The following is an 18,766-nucleotide window of genomic DNA, read 5'->3' as shown; positions in this document are numbered from 1 at the left end:
GCATATCCCTCCCACTGACATGACAACAGCAATCAAGGCCCACCGACAACCGAAGGAGGCACACAGCTAATATGGGAGGCACACCTAGTGCCAAGCTCGAGTGACCAGGAAGGCTTTGCCACTGAACCCTAGAGTACACCTACTACATTAGGCCACTCTACTAAGCCTGGGCAATGTAGCAGTTCTACCTAACCTGCAGAAACACAGGGAGGCTGTGAGAATGAGGAGACAAAAAAAAAGTCTCAAATGAAAGAACAGGACAAAACTCCAGAAAAGAACTAAACAAAATGGAGACAAATAATCTACCAGATGCACAGCTTGAAACGCTGGTTAAAAGGATGCTCGATGAACTTAGGGGAAGAGTAGATGAACTTAGTGAGATTCAGCAAAGAGATAGAAAGCATAAAAATGGAGATAGAAAACTAAAAAGAACGAGTCAGAAATGAAGAAAACAATTAACTGAGAGGACAAACACATTATAGAGAATCAACAGTAGAGTAGATGAAGCAGAGGATCAAATTAGCTATTTGGAATATAAGAAAGTAGAAAACAGTCAATTAGAATAACAAATTAAAAAAAGAATACAAAAAATGAGGATAGTTTAAAAAGCCTCTGGGAAAACTTTAAGCATGCCAACATTTGTATCATGGGGGTGCTGGAAGGAGAAAAGAGAATGTAAAGAACTAAAAATCTATTTGAGAAAATGACAGAAAACTTCTATTACTTGGTGAAGGAAATAGACATACAAGTTCAGGAAGCAAAAAGATTCCCAAACAAGATAAACTCAAAGAGAGAATATTAAAAGCAGCCAGAGAAAAGCAATTTATTACCCACAAGGAAGCTCAGCTGGTTTCTCATCAGAAACTCTGCATGCCACAAGGGAGTGGCAGAAATATTCAAAGTGATGAATAGCAAGAATCTACAACCTAGATTTCTCTACCCAGCAAAGCTATCACTTAAAGTGAAAGGTCAGATAAAGAGTTTCCCATACAAGAAAAACACTAAAGGAGTTCATCAATACAAAACCAGTATTATAAAAAAATGTTAAAGGGTCTTCTTTAAGAAGTAGAAGAAAAAAAAATATCAGAACTACAAATAATAAAATGGTTATAAAGACATATCTATCAACAACTACTTTAAATGTAAACGGATTAAATATTCCAATCAAAAGACATATGGATGCTGAATGAATAACAAAACAAGACCTTACATATGCTGTCTACAAGAGACTCACTTCAGATCAAAAGACACACACACAGACTAAAAATAAAGAAATGGAAAAAAGATATTTCATGAAAATGGAAACAAAGAAACAAACAGAAAGCTGGGATGGCAATATTCATACCAGACAAACCAGATTTTAAACAAAGGCTAAAACAAGAAACAAAGAAGGACCCAGCAATTCCACTTCTGGGTATTTATCCAAAGAAATTCAAAACATTAAATAGGAAAGACATAAGCATCCATATGTTCATTGCAGCATTACTTACAATAGCCAGGAAATGAAAGCAACCTAAGTGTATCAGTAGATGAATGGATAAAGAAGTGACACATAAATACAATAAAATATGACTCAGTCATAAAAAAGAATGAAACCTTGCTATATGCAACAACATGGATGGACACAGAGGGTATTGTGCTAAGTGAAATAAGTCAGACAGAGAAAGACAAATGCCATATGATTTCACTTACATATGGAATCTATAAAAAAAATAAACTATCAAGCAAAACAGAAACAGACTCATAGATACAGAGAACATTTTGACAGTTGTCAGCTGGGAGGGGGTTGGGGGACGGGTGAAATAGGTAAAGGGACTAAGAAGTACAAATTGGTAGTTACAGAACAGTCACAGGGCATTAAAGTAACATAGGGAATGTGGTCAATAATATTATAATAACAGTGTATGGTGTCAAGTGGGTACTAGATTTATTGGGGTGATCACATCATAAGTTATATTAATGTCCAATCACTGGGTGGCATCCTTAAAACTAATAAAATATTGTATGTCAACTGTAATTAAAAATAAAAAAATATTTAAAAAAAGTTCAAAGGGAAAAGAAAAGCTTTTTTTAATGGGTTCTCCTGCTAAAACTAACAGTTATCAGTGATAGCATAAGTGGGTGTTTATCTTAATAGTGTGCTGTAAAAATCTAATCATCAATCATTTTTATGATAAACATCAACCATAAGAAAAATATAATAATGCTTATTTTCTCTAGCATTATGGGAACATAAATAGATTCATATAAATTGATTTTCTGGAGACATGGAGCTTAGCTCTTTAAGAATCGTAGTTTTTCTCCTACTTAAACCATTTAAGTAGAAATCTTTCTAATACCCATTACATAATTTCTTGATATTTATTAATTCATATAGTGAAGTTTGAGTACCAGGCACTTTGATGGGTACTAAAAAAAATATATATATATATACAAGACCTGGCCTCTCCTTCAAGTCGTTCACGTATATTCTGTGGGGCAGATGTGAACAGATGGTGATAAGAGACAGCACTTACGGCTGTGAGATAAGTGTAATCCCAGTGCAAGGGAGCAGAGGGAAGGCAGGGCACCCTGGCCAAGTCAGCAGACTTCACTGGAGATGAGACATTTGAATTGAGTATGCCTGAGAGAGATGAGGAGGGGGCCAGGGGGCCATCCAGGAGTACTGCCCAGGACTGGCAGGAACTGAGTGTGTGTGGAGGGTAGGGTAAATACGGGTAGATCAAGATGGGGATGATATGGTGGGAGGTACAGGAAACCAGACGACGAAGGAAGCTGAATGCCCTGATAGGCTGTTTGGGTTTTGTCTTACTGGTAAGAATATTAAAGAGGAGTTATCGACATGATCAAATTTGTTTCAAAGGGAGACAGTGGGTGACAAAGTCGAGGACAGACTGGAGAGACTAGGTGCTTGTGTGTGGGGGAGGAGGATGGGTGCAGCATGCAGAACGGGAAGAGAGGACGCACCTGCTGGTTGTGGCAAGAAAGACACTTATTGTGGGACAGAAGTGATCATGAGCAAAATATAAGGCTATAAACTTGAGGAAGCAAAAAAGAGATGCAGCCTGACCAGGCGGTGGTGCAGTGGATAGAGCATCAGACTGGGATGCGGAAGGACCCAGTTTCGAGACCCCGAGGTCGCCAGCTTGAGTGCGGGCTCATCCGGTTTAAGCAAAATCTCATCAGCTTGGACCCAAGGTCACTGGATCAAGCAAGGGGTTACTTGGTTTGCTGAAGGCCCGCGGTCAAGGCACATATGAGAAAGCAATCAATGAACAACTAAGGTGTTGCAACACACAATAAAAAAAACACAAAAAACCAAAAACTAATGATTGATGCTTCTCATCTCTCTGTTCCTGTCTGTCTGTCCCTGTCTATCCCTCTCTCTGACTTTCTCTCTGTCTCTGTAAAAAAAAAAAAAAAAAAAAAAGAAATGCAATTACATGGTTCACACTGAGCAGAAAATACATGTTAACAATAAACTATGGGCAAGACATCAGGGCCACAGTGAACTAAGGAGAATGACAGTGAAATTAATGTAAATTTTCAGTGGTTGAATGTGAAAGGGAAAACTGAAGAGAGCTGAAAGAAAGCCTAATAGGTAAACACTTGTTTGCAAATGATGATACAGCTATAGCTTAGTAGGTGGGTAAGATGCGGCTGGGCAGAAGGGTGCTTTGGCAATATTAGATCAGCAAGGATTATAATGAGTTCGGTTTCTGGACTGTGTAAGCATAACAGCATGAAGCATACTGCACGGAAGGAACAATGTGGTCAAAATGTGAAGGTGTGTGGTCTCTAATTAGAGAGCAGAAGTAAAGTATCATTGCTTTTCTCATATATTTGTCCGTAATAAAAAATGCATAATGGTTACAAATTGAGTATTTTTGTTCTAAAATTCAAAGTTGAAACCCTATCACCTAATGGGATGATGTTAGGAAGGGGACCTTTGGAAGGTAATGAGGATTAGATGAGGTCATGAGGGTGGGGCCCCTATGAAGAGGATCAGTGTCTTTTGTTGATTCCTGAGAGAGCTTGTTTCCTCTCTGTCGCGTGAGGACAGCAAGAGTACTGCCCTGTATGAACCGGGAAACAGGCTCTAACCAGACACAGAACCTGGCTACCTGGGAACCTTGATCCTGCCTCCAGAACTGCAAGAAATAAATTCCTGTTATCAGTGCCCTACTTCATAGTAAAATATAGCACATGCTGACCGAGAAAACTATTAACTCATTCTTTCAATGCATTCAAACAAAACATACACTTCTTTCGCTCCCGGCTCTTGCTCTCTGGTGAAAGAAGTAGAGAAGATAAAGAACAGCATTCGGCACAGTACCCGTGTTATACCAACAGCGTCCAGATGGTCACAGTGGGGAAAGGAACAAACACCTGTGTAGCTGCCAGGGGTGGAGAGTGACTGATGCGCAGCAGGCTCACAGAGCCAGGACTTCCCCATGGCCTTGCCTGAGTTACTTGCGTGCGTGTCCTGCCTCTGGACCTAGACGGCATGAACTTCCTCAAGGATGAGAGGGATACATTGCCACAAGGACACAGCAGCACAGGTTGTTTATTTATTTATTTTTTTTCTTTTCTGAAGCTGGAAATGGGAAGAGACAGTCAGACAGACTCCCGCATGCGCCCGACCGGGATCCACCTGGCACGCCCACCAGGGGGCGATGCTCTGCCCCTCCAGGGCGTCACTCTGCCACGACCAGAGCCACTCTAGCGCCTGGGGCAGAGGCCAAGGAGCCATCCCCAGCGCCCAGGCCATCTTTGCTCCAATGGAGCCTTGGCTGCGGGAGGGGAAGAGAGAGACAGAGAGGAAGGAGGGGGGGTGGAGAAGCAAATGGGCGCTTCTCCTGTGTGCCCTGGCCGGGAATTGAACCCGGGTCCCCCGCACGCCAGGCCGATGCTCTACCGCTGAGCCAACCGGCCAGGGCTATTTTATTTTTTTTAACACAGCCTAAGGCAGTGGTTCTCAAACTTTTTGAAGTTGGGGTGCATGTAAAATCCTACAAATAATTGTAGGTGCAGTATAAGTAAATTTCTGAGAAATATGCTATAATTAAGTCAAATATTAAAGAAAAAATATAAAGTCCAAACATGCTTTTATGGTAATTAAATAAAATAAATATGACAAAATTAAATTTATTCTGACATTAAAAAACATTTTTGTTACATTTGTTGAGTTATGCTTTTTAGAATTTGTTAAAAAGAGGGGTTAAAAATAAAAAAAACAAAAAAGTTATCTTTTTATATATATAGATACATTCTTAGTAAGATTTAGTAAATTCGGCAGGTCCTGGTACAAATGTGTTTTTTCATTCTTGTGTTTATGAGAAACATGAGCCTGATGTGTCCTAGGGATTTCTTCAATGTTTGGGCATATATCTGAAAGGCAAACTCTCATTTCCTTGCCAATACATTGAAGAATTCCTCTCCTTTTACTCTTAATTGTGTTGAGGGTAGAAAATCCTAATTCACATAAATAGGATGTTGAAAATTGTAGTAAAATGTTCAAAGCTTTTTAAGATATTGCTACATATTCTTCTTTTATAGAAATCCAAAAGGCGTCAAGAGACAATTCCTTATGTTTAACTAACAATCCAAAACCCCCACCATATATATCATCTTAACTTTACACCAAACAAAGGATAGAAGAAACTTGCCTCCAGTCTTTCCGGGGAACATGGGGGGTAGTGTAAACAATCCAGCACCACAGCTTAACAGCCTTTTGCAACCTAATCAGGCAAGTGAGGTGGGGGGTTGGGCAGACTGTCAGCTTACAGCCAATTCCCCACACTTCTGTCCCCCCAAAATCTAAACTCCAAAAACCTCTGTTGGTTTTTTGGTCCCCAACAGGCACATATTTCTCTGGAATACCATAGGGCGCACATGGAAGTCTTCTAGGGCACACCAGTGCGCCCTGGCGCACACTTTGAGAACCACTGGCCCAAGGACTCTCAACTTATCTTCAACTTTCTTGGTGCTCTAATATTTTTCATCCATATCATTTCCCATTCTTTCCTGTGGAATAGGGTCATATAAAATATGTGGTTACTTACCCGCTTACCACTGTAACAGAATTTTGCTGAACATCATTAAATTACTATGGATTCACAAAGGCATAAGAAGCTAGGATTCTAAGTTAACAACAATTCAAGCTAAAGTAGGTTTCTCAGCCTTACTCTCTGAGGTTCCTATTTTGGGGACTCCCCAAGCTCATGGTGATATGCTCTGTATGAGTGGTGCTCATTAAGTATTAAACTAAGGAGATGTTAGACCAAGTCATCTCCATATCATCAGAGAGCTTCTGAGGCTATGCTGGCAGATGCTTCAAGAAAAGAAGAGAGTCAATGAAGCACTTTATTAAATAGCAGATCAAGAATGAACCCCAAAACAAAATTTGCACCTCTTGAATTTTAAAAATGATAACTTGCTTATTCTATTTTTTAAAAAGTGTAGAGTTAAATTTCAATGCAGAAAAGGTTGGTTTTACTGTTGCCGGCACTGTACGCACAGTCCTGTGGGAGTGGGAGTGACCTGCCAGGAGGGTGAGGAGCGCTGGAGGCTAGCGCCCCGCAGGAGAATGGGGTGGAGGGGGCGGGGAGTAGGGGGCATCTGTGCAGGGTGCTCTCCTGGGCCCTCGGGGCTGCCTTTAGGGTGTTCACTAAGATGTTGGTTTCATAGGGGCTAGATGTCTGAAGGGAGAAAGAAGCTCTCAGATTTCTAACAGTAGGAACAGTCACAGAACAGACACATTTTGAAGTGAATACAAACACATTCCTGAAGAGTGACTTATTTGCAGGACTCCTAGAAAAGACCGAGCAATAAGTGACTAAAGTGTCTGAGGTCCCAAGCGGAGGAAGTTTGGGTTTTTTCTTTTCTGAAGGGGAAAGAAGAGTCAGTCAAGCACATAAAGTCCAGGGGGAAGTTGCGGGAGCTGCCGAGTGGTGCATAATTTATGCCTCAGTTTGATTCTTTATTAAAAAAAATTTTTTTTATAGAGAGAAGGGAGAGAGAGAGAAGGAGAGAGAGAGAGAGAGAGAGAGAGAGAGAGAGAGAGAAGGAACATTGATCTGTTCCTACATGTGCCCTGACGGGATCGAACCGGCAACCTCTGTGCTTCAGGACAAAGCTCCAACCAACCAAGCCATTCGTCCAAGGCCACTAAATTTGTTTCTAAAGCTTGTTTCAAATGACATTTTAAATTTAAAAGTTAATATTTACATTCACATTTATAAGATTATTTAAAAAAAATAACCTAACAAGCCCTGGCTGGTTGGCTTAGCAAAAGAGTGTCGGCCCGGCATGTGGAAGTCCCAGGTTCGATTCCTGGCTAGGGCACACAGGAGAAGCACCCATCTGCTTCTCTACCCTTCCCCCTCTCCTTTCTTTCTGTTTCTCTCTTCCCCTCCCACAGCCAAGGCTCCACTGGAGCAAAGTTGGCCCGGGCACTGAGGATGGCTCCATGGCCTCCACCTCAGGTACTAGAATGGCTCTGGTTGCAATGGAGCAATAGCCCAGATGGGCAGAGCATTGCCTCCCAGTGGGTTTGCTGGGTGGATCCCGGTCAGGCTCATGTGGGAGTCTGTATGTCTGCCTCCCCATTTCTCACTTCAGAAAAATAAAAAAATAAAAAAATAACCTAATGAATAAGAGAGTTTCATCTCTGAGATTCAACTGTCAGGTCCAAGAAGACGCTCTGAGACAGGAATCATCTGACACATGGCCTCACTCATTCAGTCTTCAAACAGCAGGGGCTCCTTTTCCCCTATTTTACTATGTCTTGGCACTATTCTAAGTGCTTTACACATTTCTCTTGATCGTCACAGAAACCTCATCGGTAGGCATTCTCTTTCTTCTCTATAGACATGAATACTGGGGCAGAGAGATATGGCAGCTTGTTAATGCCCATGACACAGATAAATGGTCAAGGCAGAAATCAAACCAAAGCACTTTACACCCAGGGTCCCGGCTCCGCCAGTCCCTATTTCACTTTTCACAGCAGCAACCCAGTCACTCTATGTGACTTGGTTTTGTTTTACTTTCTGTATAGCAGTTACTATTTTCTTTCTCTCTGTCTCCGTGTCCCGCTGTAAGGGAAACCCTGTGATGGCAGGGGTCTCGTCCATCTTGCTCACTTGCTACCACGTACTTGCCGAGAAGGTGCCCGACCTATTAGGTGATCAGTACACATTTGTGAAAGAAAAAATGAATCAATGATGGCTATATAGTTATCATATCCTGAATTTCAGGCATGAAATAGTGAAAAAATATTGAGGGCCGTGATTTTTTTTTTTTGTATTTTTCTGAAGTTGGAAACGGGGAGGCAGTCAGACTCCTGCCTGCGCCCCACCGGGATTCACCGGCACGCCCACCAGGGGGCGATGCTCTGCCCATCTGGGGTGTTGCTCTGTTGCAACCAGAGTCATTCTAGCACCTGAGGCAGAGGCCACAGAGCCATCCTCAGTGGAGGGCCATGATTTTCAAGTTGTATTAGTTAAAGCAGAATGACCACATAGCTGTCAGTTAGTTGAAGTTAAGGGGGAGGCTGGGTGAGTGGGCAGTTGTGGGACTGGCCCTTCTTATATCAGGGAAGTGCTACTTTATACGCATTGGAATCAACGAGATCTGAGTTAAAATACAGACTTATAGTGGCAAGTGTCTTAACCACCTGAAAAAAATCAGTTTTTTGATATGCAGAACTGTAATGATGATAGCATCTCACCACAGTGTAGATGTGAGGGTGAAATGAGGATAATGTGTGTGAACAATGCATTTCATAGCTTTACACAAACTACATTTGGGAAGCTATTTTCTCTCTCTCTCTCTATGTAAACCAAAAGTATCATGGTAGAGTTTATCCAGCACCAAAGTACATCTGTGGTCAGTTAAAAGCTCTGTCTCTGGATATTTGTGTCTGAAATAATACCTGTGAAGACTTTTCAGATGATTAAAGTATTTTTATTAAATATACAAACAGACTTACAGAGGCTAATCAGGTATACACACACACATATACGTATATAAATATATATATTTATAAATAATATATATTTATATATATATATATTATTTTTAATTTAGTGGAGGAAGGGAGGCAGAGACAGACTCCCGCATGCACCCTGACTGGGATCTACTTGGCAAACCCACTAGGGGACGATGCTCTGCCCATCTGGGGCCCTTGCTCCATTGCAACTGAAGTCATTTTTCAGTGCCTGAGGCAGAGGCCACAGAGCTATCCTCAGCGTCCAGAGCCAACTTGCTCTAATTGAGCCATGGCTACAGGAGGGGAAGAGGAGGGAGAGAGAGAAGAGGGAGGGGAGGAGAAGCAGGTGGTCGCTTCTCACGTCTGCCCTGACCAGGAATCAAACCTGGGAACTCCACATGCTGTGCCGACACTCTACCACTGAGCCAACCGGCCAAAGCCTAATCAGATATATTATTTTTATATAAGTTATATGCACTTTAGATTTTGTTTTTTGTCTAAATGCACAATCGAACTGAATTGAATGGTATAAACCACAGTAGAATGTACAAATGTTTTAAATCAGTGACTTGTAGAGTTATTCAAAAATTGCTGTAAGCACCCCTTCCACCCCATGTGCCTCTGGCATTGCCATGTCACCACTGCTCCCAATAAAGAGGTGGAGTCTATTTCTCCTCTCTTTGAATATGGGCTGGCTTGTTTCAAAGTGACACTGCAGGGCTTTCCGAGAAGTCTAAGACATAAGGGGCCTTGAAAGCCTCTGTTGTCATCCCCTAGAAGCGAGCCACTGCATTCAGTGGTGTGGCTACCTTGCTGGAAGATCACATCGAGACAAGACATGCCTGGATAGTCCCTCGCTGCTGCAGCCAGGGCTGGGGAAACACAGGACATGTGAGTGAAGCTGTCTTGGCTTCTCTGGCCCAGCCAGGCCACGCCAGCTGTCACCGTGCAGTAGAGGTGAGGAGTCTCCACTGAGTGTCAGGCTAGCTGCCTGATGATAACAAATAAGTAGCTGCTGTTGTATGAGACAAAGTTTTAGATGGTTTGTTATGCAGAGGTAGATAACAGCAGAATTTAGTGCGTGGGAGTGGAGCCCTGAAGTGATAGAAACTTAAGCATGAGGCATTAGTTTTGGGATTCAGTGGTGGGTGGAGACTGGCACAGGGGGAGGAGGCTGTTGGTGGAGTTGGACCTTCAGGGAGGATGTTGCTACTAAATGCAGGAGAAAAGCAACACGTATTATAGAGCAATGGGAAAGTGAACAAGACTGCAATGATTTCAAAGATTGATAAAGCATCTAATGAGCCTGTGCTTCTGGTTAGGAGATTTCGAGGTAGAATGCTGAAAATGACCACTGGTTTCTTGTGATGGTATCTGGATAAGGGACTGTGAGCTAAGGAAGAAAGTGCCGAGTTTTGAAGCAGTATTCAGATAAATATAAGGGCCTAGGATGGTCTTATCAGATTCTCAAAATAAGAGTGGGTTCAGGAGGAAGACTGGCTCTAAAGTGCTGAGGGGAGACTATGGCCACATGGTGAAGTGTGGGCCTTTAGACCCCTTGATGCATGCTCTGTAAAATGTAAGTAGTGACCTGTAAAACCCACTCAGCTATACAGAGGGCTTTAAAGAATCTTCAGAGCACTATAAACATCATCCTCACTCACAGCCTGAGGTAGAGACAGTCTTGACTGGAAAGGATTTGTGAGTGAGTTCTTTTCTAAAAGTGAACTACAATTTAATGCATAGGAAGCCCACAGATATTTTCAGTCGCTGAGCCCAACCTGGGCAAAGAAGGCCTTGGCCTCTGCTTTCTATGATTAGGAGCGTGTGAAGAAAGCTACTTGGTGAGTGCTAGGAAGCTCCTCTTCCTCCCTTTTTAAACAGCGTCTGTTGAGGGTCACCCATTTCTGTCTGACCTGTGCCTAGGGTGCGTGGGACAATTTTTCCTTCTGTTTCCAGGTCTCCAAGCTCAGCTTTCTGCCCTTGGTCTATGCCTGGGCCTGATGAACAGCACCAAACACTGGGTCTGGGGCCCTACACAGTAGTGGAATGACACTTGTGGGAATAAGTTAAGTACATCTGGCAGCTAAGAGGAAAGTGAACTGTGACCAGGGAGAGGGTGTTGGCAGATTGTTTCCAAATACAGTTGTGACGATCGAGCCTTCCTATCCCAGAATGTAACTTTGCTGCCCCTCTCGTTGGGCAGCGGGGTCCATGCCTGTTCTCCCTGAATTTGCTCAGACTCTGACTTGCATTGAGCAAAAGAACACTGTGGATGTAACACAGTATGACTTCCAAGCTCAGGCATTAAGTGGCTTTTCAGTTCCCGTTGTTTTTAATCCTCTTGATATCAAGCCACCACAAAAGAAGTGTGGCAATCTTCCTGGAAAGACTGTGTAAAGAGAGAGAGGACCAGCCAGTTCCCTGCTGCTCTAGTCATCCTGACTAAGGCACCATCTTGGGTCCTCTACACACAGATGGGTCACCCCAGTGGACTCCACGTAGATCAAAGACAAGTTGCACCTGATAAGCCCTAGTCTGACCACAGAACGCTGAGGGAACATTGATTTTATTAAGCCACTAGATTTTGGGGTGGTATTTTACACAGCAGTAAATGAGTAAATACCTCATTTGGTCAATTACTTCAACCAGTCAAGGGAACTGGATATGACCATATGACCATGCAGAGGAATGAAGGCAGCAGACCAGACAGTGGATGAAGTGCTGGAAATATCGCAAGGCCCTCACTGCCAGTTCTGGCTTCCTTTTAATTGCCGTGTCACTTAATATCTGTGAACCTCCTTTAGAGAATAGAGATAATGATGGCTACCTCACACGACTGTGTTGAAGGCTGTTATTAAATAACAAGGACAAAAGTCTACTTGAAAACTATTCAGAACGATTAAAAAAGAACGGATTCCACTATTATGACTTGGAAGTGTGCCCCTGCAGAGAGAGTACGTTAGGTAGTAGCTTGCCCACATATACTAGCAGCTCTCCTGCTTACTCCCTTCCCGTAATACAGTAGATTTCTGCTAATCAGCTTCTGTGTAAGGAGGGAGTCAACATAGTTTAAAATTTCCTAAATGAAAAACGGTGTGGAAAGACATCCAATGTTATTAGAGAAATGGCAAGATGAATATTATAATGGGCATTTTGTATCTGTAAATGTGATTTCTGGTTTATTTTAACAGCTCTACTAAAACCCCAATGGCACAGTTAATAGTATTATGTGCTTCCCATCAATAAGAAAATATCTTCAAACATAATTTCTAATTTACTAGCTTATGACAAGTTCAAGTTGCTGAGAAATTGGACTTGAAAGTACGTCTTAGGATGATAGAGGACCGCTATTAACACTATCATAATTGTATACCTATTGCATCAAATCTGACATTTCAGTGTAATATATTTAGCTGAGCGAGCATACCATTTTATGGCTTCCTAGTGAAATCAAAACCAACCCAGACGTTTTTACTTTTCTAATATAATTCACTGCGAGATTTTAAAGCTGCCGTCTCTTTTCTTCCTTTTTTCCTAAAGATTGATGCCCTGGCATTCGTTAATTCCTCCAGAGCGCATAATGGGTCAGTGAGTCAGTGGTGAGCACCTCCATTAACTGTATTAATTTACACTATGTCACCTTAATGACATCTGTGGCAGCTACCTTTTCTGACATCTACATGGCTATTCAAAAGTAATATAACAACTTTTAAAAGCATTAAGGAAAATTAGAAGAAGAATTTCACTAAGCCGAATGTCATTGTTACCAGGACACTAGTAGAGGACAAAAATAAAAAATATATAATTATAAAGTAAAAGCTAACCGGTCTACTTTAAGTCAGGAAACCTCTCTGGGGCAAGGTCACTTCCCCAGCACTCCCCCCAAACAGCTTGTGTTCATTACCACAGGAAGAGGCTGACGTTAATGAAGAGAGACAGAATAAAACCATCTATGCCACTCTAGTTCCTTCTTATGTGATTATCTAGATCAGTAAATAATGCATTGATATGTTTGTTCAGAAATGAAAAAAAAACCTTTCTTTACAATTGTATCACATATATTAGTTTTATAGCTTAGGGATAAAAAAAATCGAAAGCTTAGGTTTTAATACAGTTAGTAGAAATAGTGTTATTCCTGGTACACGTTCTTCTCTGCCGAACCTAATACATTTTAGGAGGAAATTACTGTACACCTGAGTCAATATATTTAAGTATGAATTTAGAAAATTTCAAGGTTCCACCAGTATTACCAAAAAACTTTTAACATTTCCTTAATGAGAAACCCCAAATTCCGATGCTATCACGGTAAAAACTGATTCATGTGAATACACCCACACACCACCACCAACAAAAGCATAATTGAAACATATAGTAATATAGCAAACCCAAAGGACTGAGAAAAATCATACTTGCAACCCAACTTTCTGCAATTTCAAAAGTCTTTTTCAAATCAGTAAGAAAAAGACATGTGACCCAACTGAAAATGGGCAAAAAATATGAGTAAATTTACAGGTCAATAAATATATGAGAAATGCATAACTTCACTCCTAATTAATGAAATGCATGCCCAAACAAAGACAGCTCCATTTCCACTTGCCAGCTAAGCAGAAGTTGCTCTGTGCATCGTCACAGGGATGGCGGGGCATGGGGGCAGGTACCTGCATACCCCGCGGCAGGGAGTGAGGGGCCATCTTTGGGAATCATGGTTTGGCAATAACTTTCAAAATTAATACTGTATATAGCCTTTGAGCCAGCATCCCACAAACAGAAATTTATCCTTTACATATGTATACAAAGTTCATCAGGATGTCTATGTAAGAATGTTTAAGGTAGTTTTGTGTTTAATAGAAATAATCGGGGCGAGAGAGACGAACTATCCATCAACAGATTGTGCAAATAAATTACTGTATGCAATGTGCAGCCTTTAAAAAGAAAGGGTCAACATGTACAGATACTCAAGATTTAGTACTACAAACTATGAAAGGTTCAGTGTGGAAGGGGAGAACTGAACACAAGGGCACTCTGTGTTGTGTTGGGGGGAATGAGCTTTTTATGAGCTAAGTTGGGGGACAGTGGGAAGATACCTGTTTGTATTCAATAAGGCTACTTGAGAATAAAAAATAAAATATCTCCTAAATTAATGACAGCCCCATTGGCCTTTCTATTTGATTATGGCATCCAGGAGCCAAATGATAAGTAATAACAAAGTGTAAATGTTTCTGAAAAGTTCTAGAACATGAGAATTCTCCCAGCAGTGGTAGAAAGACAAGCTTGGTACGGGCATTGGTCATCAGAGAGTGACATGTGACTTGGTGAGATATTCAATGATCAAAAGCATCAAGAAGTGCTCAAGATAGAAAATTAACTCCTAAAATTCTATCTACATAACAAATTAGAATGACTGATGTATGTGTGGGCTTGTGAGGATGAATCTTTGAATTAAGTTGAAAAGCCAAATTAATTTCTTCTTTCTCTCCCTTCTTCCTTCCTTTCTTCCTTCTTTTTTGAGGATGTCAAATAAGAGGGAAAAGACATTCTTACTGTGTTTGATATAATATGGATACTACCCTGAATTAAGATACACATAATCTTACATAGATTAGGAAGCCTTAAAATATAGGTAAGAATACTTAATTCACATATAAAATATTTATTGAATGCTATGAGAATTCTAGAATCCTACAGACTCCCCATTTCCTGTTAATTCTCAAAATGTTCTTAAATAAGAAACAGACTACCTCCCTGAATTCACCGGTTTTCAATCAGTTTAAACAATGATTTTTTAGTTTAAGTTCTCAGTGAATTATGTATGTTAGGAGGATGATGCAGGCCTTAAGAAATGAAGTAAGGATGCATGTTAAATTATTTTATTTCAAAGTGTGTGTTGTGGGTCTAAATTAAAGCTCATTTACGCACAGCTGGATGGCAACAAGTACACACATGGACAGACTGCACACCCCTTGCGTGCATTTCCTCTGTTTTTTGCTTTCAGAAAGAACTGAACAAAAGTTGTATCCACCCACATTTCCCACAGTCCAATTACATTGTAATTGCCTTTTTAAAATGTTTGCAAAAGATAAGCATAAATATGAAAGTGACAATTTTGACTTTAATGCATTGCCTTTTGTTGGCTTATGATCCTAAATGGAATGATACTATAATATTTTTACATCCAGCGGTACGATGGCAGTGATAGAAAGAAAATCTGCCTTGAAGAAAAAGGGCTGAAGAGAAGAAGCACATATTAGCAGGAAAAAAAAATGAGAAAACAAATGCATTTTATTGTTTTGAATACAACCACTTTTAAACAAAGCTTATATAAATGAATAACAACTCTTGGCAATTAACAATAGTTCAGTGGTACCAAATGTAAAACTGCTCTGCTCTCTGCTGCTCCTAGATATTGTGTGTGTGTGTTGCTTTAATCTAATGTGTATTGTTGCAAGTGTCCCCGGGCACAGCCAAGTAAAAGCCGAGGCTGTGCAGAGGAGCCTACATTTTAAATGGGTCTTGTCATTAATGCTTTATTAATTGCCCCAGGCCACACAGACCCAAAGCTGGGCGAGCTATAACAATATGACACATTAAGGTCAAATTCAATTCCTGCTGTGTTTTATGGAATGGGCCAAATATTGAGTTAACAGCAGAAAAGTCAATTTATGGGTTTTTCTTTCCAACTCCTGATTATTTGATCTAAACTGGATAGGAATTTTTTTTAAATAACAAAAGCACCTTAACTGAATACTATAAAAAAATCCTGCCTGAGTCATTTTCTAGGATGCTCAAAATGATTTGCTTTTGTTTCCTTTTATGTTAGATGTACCACATAATTTTAAAATATGATGGAATAAAGCTGCAGTATTCAATGTCTTATATACCCACTTAAAAATACTAAAGATTTCAACATATTTTGAAATTACATTACTATCAACAAATAAAAGAGCCTACCTTTACGTCAGAAGTGTCTCTCTGGCTAGTTCTCCAAGACCTTGCGACTGATGAGAAGGTTCGATCTGGATGGTCAAATTTCCCATTGTTTGCATTGAGGAAGAATGTTGTGAAAGGTTCCTAAGCAAAACAACAAAACAAAACAAAAACAAAAAAGAAAAGAAACAAAAATGTGACTCTTCTGAACACGCCAAGGATTAGGAGGTGCTGCACTGGCCTTGACCGGGTCAGCCACCTGTCACTCTGCAACCTTGGAAGCCCATTGTGCTACTTGGACTACAGTCTCCTTATCTTTAAAATGACAGAGTTGTAGTGCTGTGTGATTTTCTGATCATTGATTTTGCACTGTTCTCCATTTACAACTCAGACTTTCTTTCTCATAGCTAAAACCACATGTAGTAACTCTGCAACAGAAGAATCCCTCCAGCACTTGGTCATGACAATGTGGAGCTAGGTAGGGAATGTCCGTCTTGGATTATCCATCAAAGTCTACTAGTTATTGCACCACATTATGGTCTGATCATTTCAAAACACAAATCCCTGCTTAGAGTCCTTCCATGGTTTTTCAGAGCTCTTAGGAAAAACTAAAAACTACTTAATTTGTCTTAAAAGCACCTGAATGGGCCTTGGTTAGTGGCTCAGTAGATAGAGCATTGGCCTGGTGTATGGATATGCTAGGTTTGATTCCTGGTCAGGGCACACATGAGAAATGACCATCTGTTTCTCCCCTGCTTCCTCTCCTCCCTCTCTCCCTCTTTCCCTGGTACAGCCAATGGCTTGATTGGTTCAAAAGTGGCCCTGGGTGCAGAGGATAGCTCCATTGGAGTGTATCACTCAGGCACTAAAAATAGCTCAGTACTTGAACATCGGCCCCAGATGGGGTTTACCAGGTGGGTCCCAGTCAGGGTGCATGCAGGAGTCTGCCTCACTATCTCCTATTCTCTCATCTAAAAAAGAAAACAAAAATCACCTGAATTATCTGAGACATGCTTGATTTTTTCCTCTCATCATTCTCTTCTAGACACCATAAGGTCTTGCCACACTGCTCTCATTCTTTATCCTTTGTTAATGATATTCCCTCTTCCTGGCACAAACTTACCCTTCTTCCTCACCAGCATTACCTTGCTAAGTTCTTTTTATCCTTTAAATCTCAGCCAACATAGCATTTTCTCCAAAAGACTTCCTTGGACTTGCCAAGCTCTCTAGTATGATACAATAGCAATCTGTATTTCCTCAGACACACTGGCCTCAGAAGCATTGGCCACACTGTTTTGTAGATGGTTTTTATCCTATCTTCCCCACAACATGAATCTATCTCATTCACTGTTCTATCTCCATCACTTGGAACAACTCCTGGTACTAGAAGTTGCTCAGTGTGTAATCTACTGAAGGAATGAATGAAGGGAAAGGCAAATACTCTAGACCAATGGTCCCCAACCTTTTTTGGGCCACGGACCAGTTTATGAGACTGACGCGCTACCTACTGCGCTAACGAGGCACCTAGGGACCAGTTTAATGTCAGAAAATATTTTCACGGACCGGCCTTTAGAGTGGGACGGAAAAATGTATCACGTGACCGAGACAAGCGTCAAGAGTGAGTCTTAGACGGATGTAACAGAGGGAATCTGGTCATTTTTTTTAAAATAAAACATCATTCAGACTTAAATATAAATAAAACGGAAATAATGTAAGTTATTTATTCTTTCTCTGCGGACCAGTACCAAATGGCCCACGAACTGTTACCAGTCCGCGGCCCGGGGGTTGGGAACCACTGCTCTAGACCTTCTCTTACTCTGTGACAGTTAGCTTATGATGACTGTCTGTCACCCATAACATGTTCCCACAGCTGGGAACCAATGAATAGCTTCATAAGAAGGTTCTAATGCAGATACTATTAATGATTTCTCCGATAGTTATGTTGGGAGAGAGATGTTGTTGCTGATGGCATTAAATTTGCTTTCAAATTTGAAAAGATTAAATAACTTTCATTCTTACTGAAGATTTCTTAGTTAACTATGACAAAGATAAATATATATTTTCTGTTTCATAGTTCAATTATTCACTCAAGTCTAGGATGAAGGACATGTCACATCTAGATTCAATAATGCTAAGAAATCATTCTTAAATATTAAAATTTTTATCTTTAATATGTAATCTTGTCTCCTATATCCAGAAAACATGACTTTGTTCCTTCCAAGTCCTCTTTCTGCCACCAGTCTTAAGGTCCAGCTATCAGGCAACAGAAACTCATCTTCCTGGCTATCTTTAGAGTATAGTTTATAGTTACTATGATTTAGTGTGGCTGGATGTCAGTAATTTTATAATTTTGTAATGTATCACTAATATTTCACAATCACTGTTAAATGACAGAAGAGTATTATGAAAGAGAAAAGATGAAGACTGATATAACAATATATAGGTGAGGGGGTATTATTGACTCATCTGAAATTCAGATACATATTCAGGAAGTTCACATTGAGAGTTAAGATTTTAAATGAGATGAGAGACAAATAGGTATCACCAAAATTAAATAAGCAAAAAAAAAAAAAATGATGAGATGTCTTTCACTAATTAATTTGCTTTTTCGAGTTTTAATTCACTATTAAATTTAAGGTTGCTAATGCAGTATATCTCATCACCAAATTATGAAAGTGGGGATATAAAAATTCTAGAAGTGGTGATGGTAAATCAAATGAAATGCAACAGATCTAAGTGTTAATAATGGTGGAGATTCCAAGATGGCAATGAAGTAGGTGGACATTCCAACTGCACCTCCCAGGACCAAACTGGATTACAACTTACCATAAATTTAAGAACAATCAT

The 18,766-nt window shown here is 40.5% G+C and overlaps 1 protein-coding gene across 6 annotated transcripts in view; it reads right to left on the bottom strand.

The window, feature by feature from the left end:
* NBEA (neurobeachin) overlaps positions 1 to 18,766 on the bottom strand; it is a 739,008-nt gene that overhangs the window by 80,938 nt on the left and 639,304 nt on the right. For all 6 annotated transcript variants that reach the window (XM_066381029.1, XM_066381023.1, XM_066381024.1 and 3 more), the window contains one exon: positions 15,944 to 16,063. In XM_066381029.1, coding sequence (XP_066237126.1) covers positions 15,944 to 16,063 — 120 coding nt within the window. The remainder of the gene's footprint in view (positions 1 to 15,943; positions 16,064 to 18,766) is intronic.

The sequence above is a fragment of the Saccopteryx leptura genome, chromosome 4 (genome assembly GCF_036850995.1).
Source record: "Saccopteryx leptura isolate mSacLep1 chromosome 4, mSacLep1_pri_phased_curated, whole genome shotgun sequence".
Lineage (NCBI taxonomy): Eukaryota > Metazoa > Chordata > Mammalia > Chiroptera > Emballonuridae > Saccopteryx > Saccopteryx leptura.
This window is presented reverse-complemented; position numbering and strand designations above follow the sequence as displayed.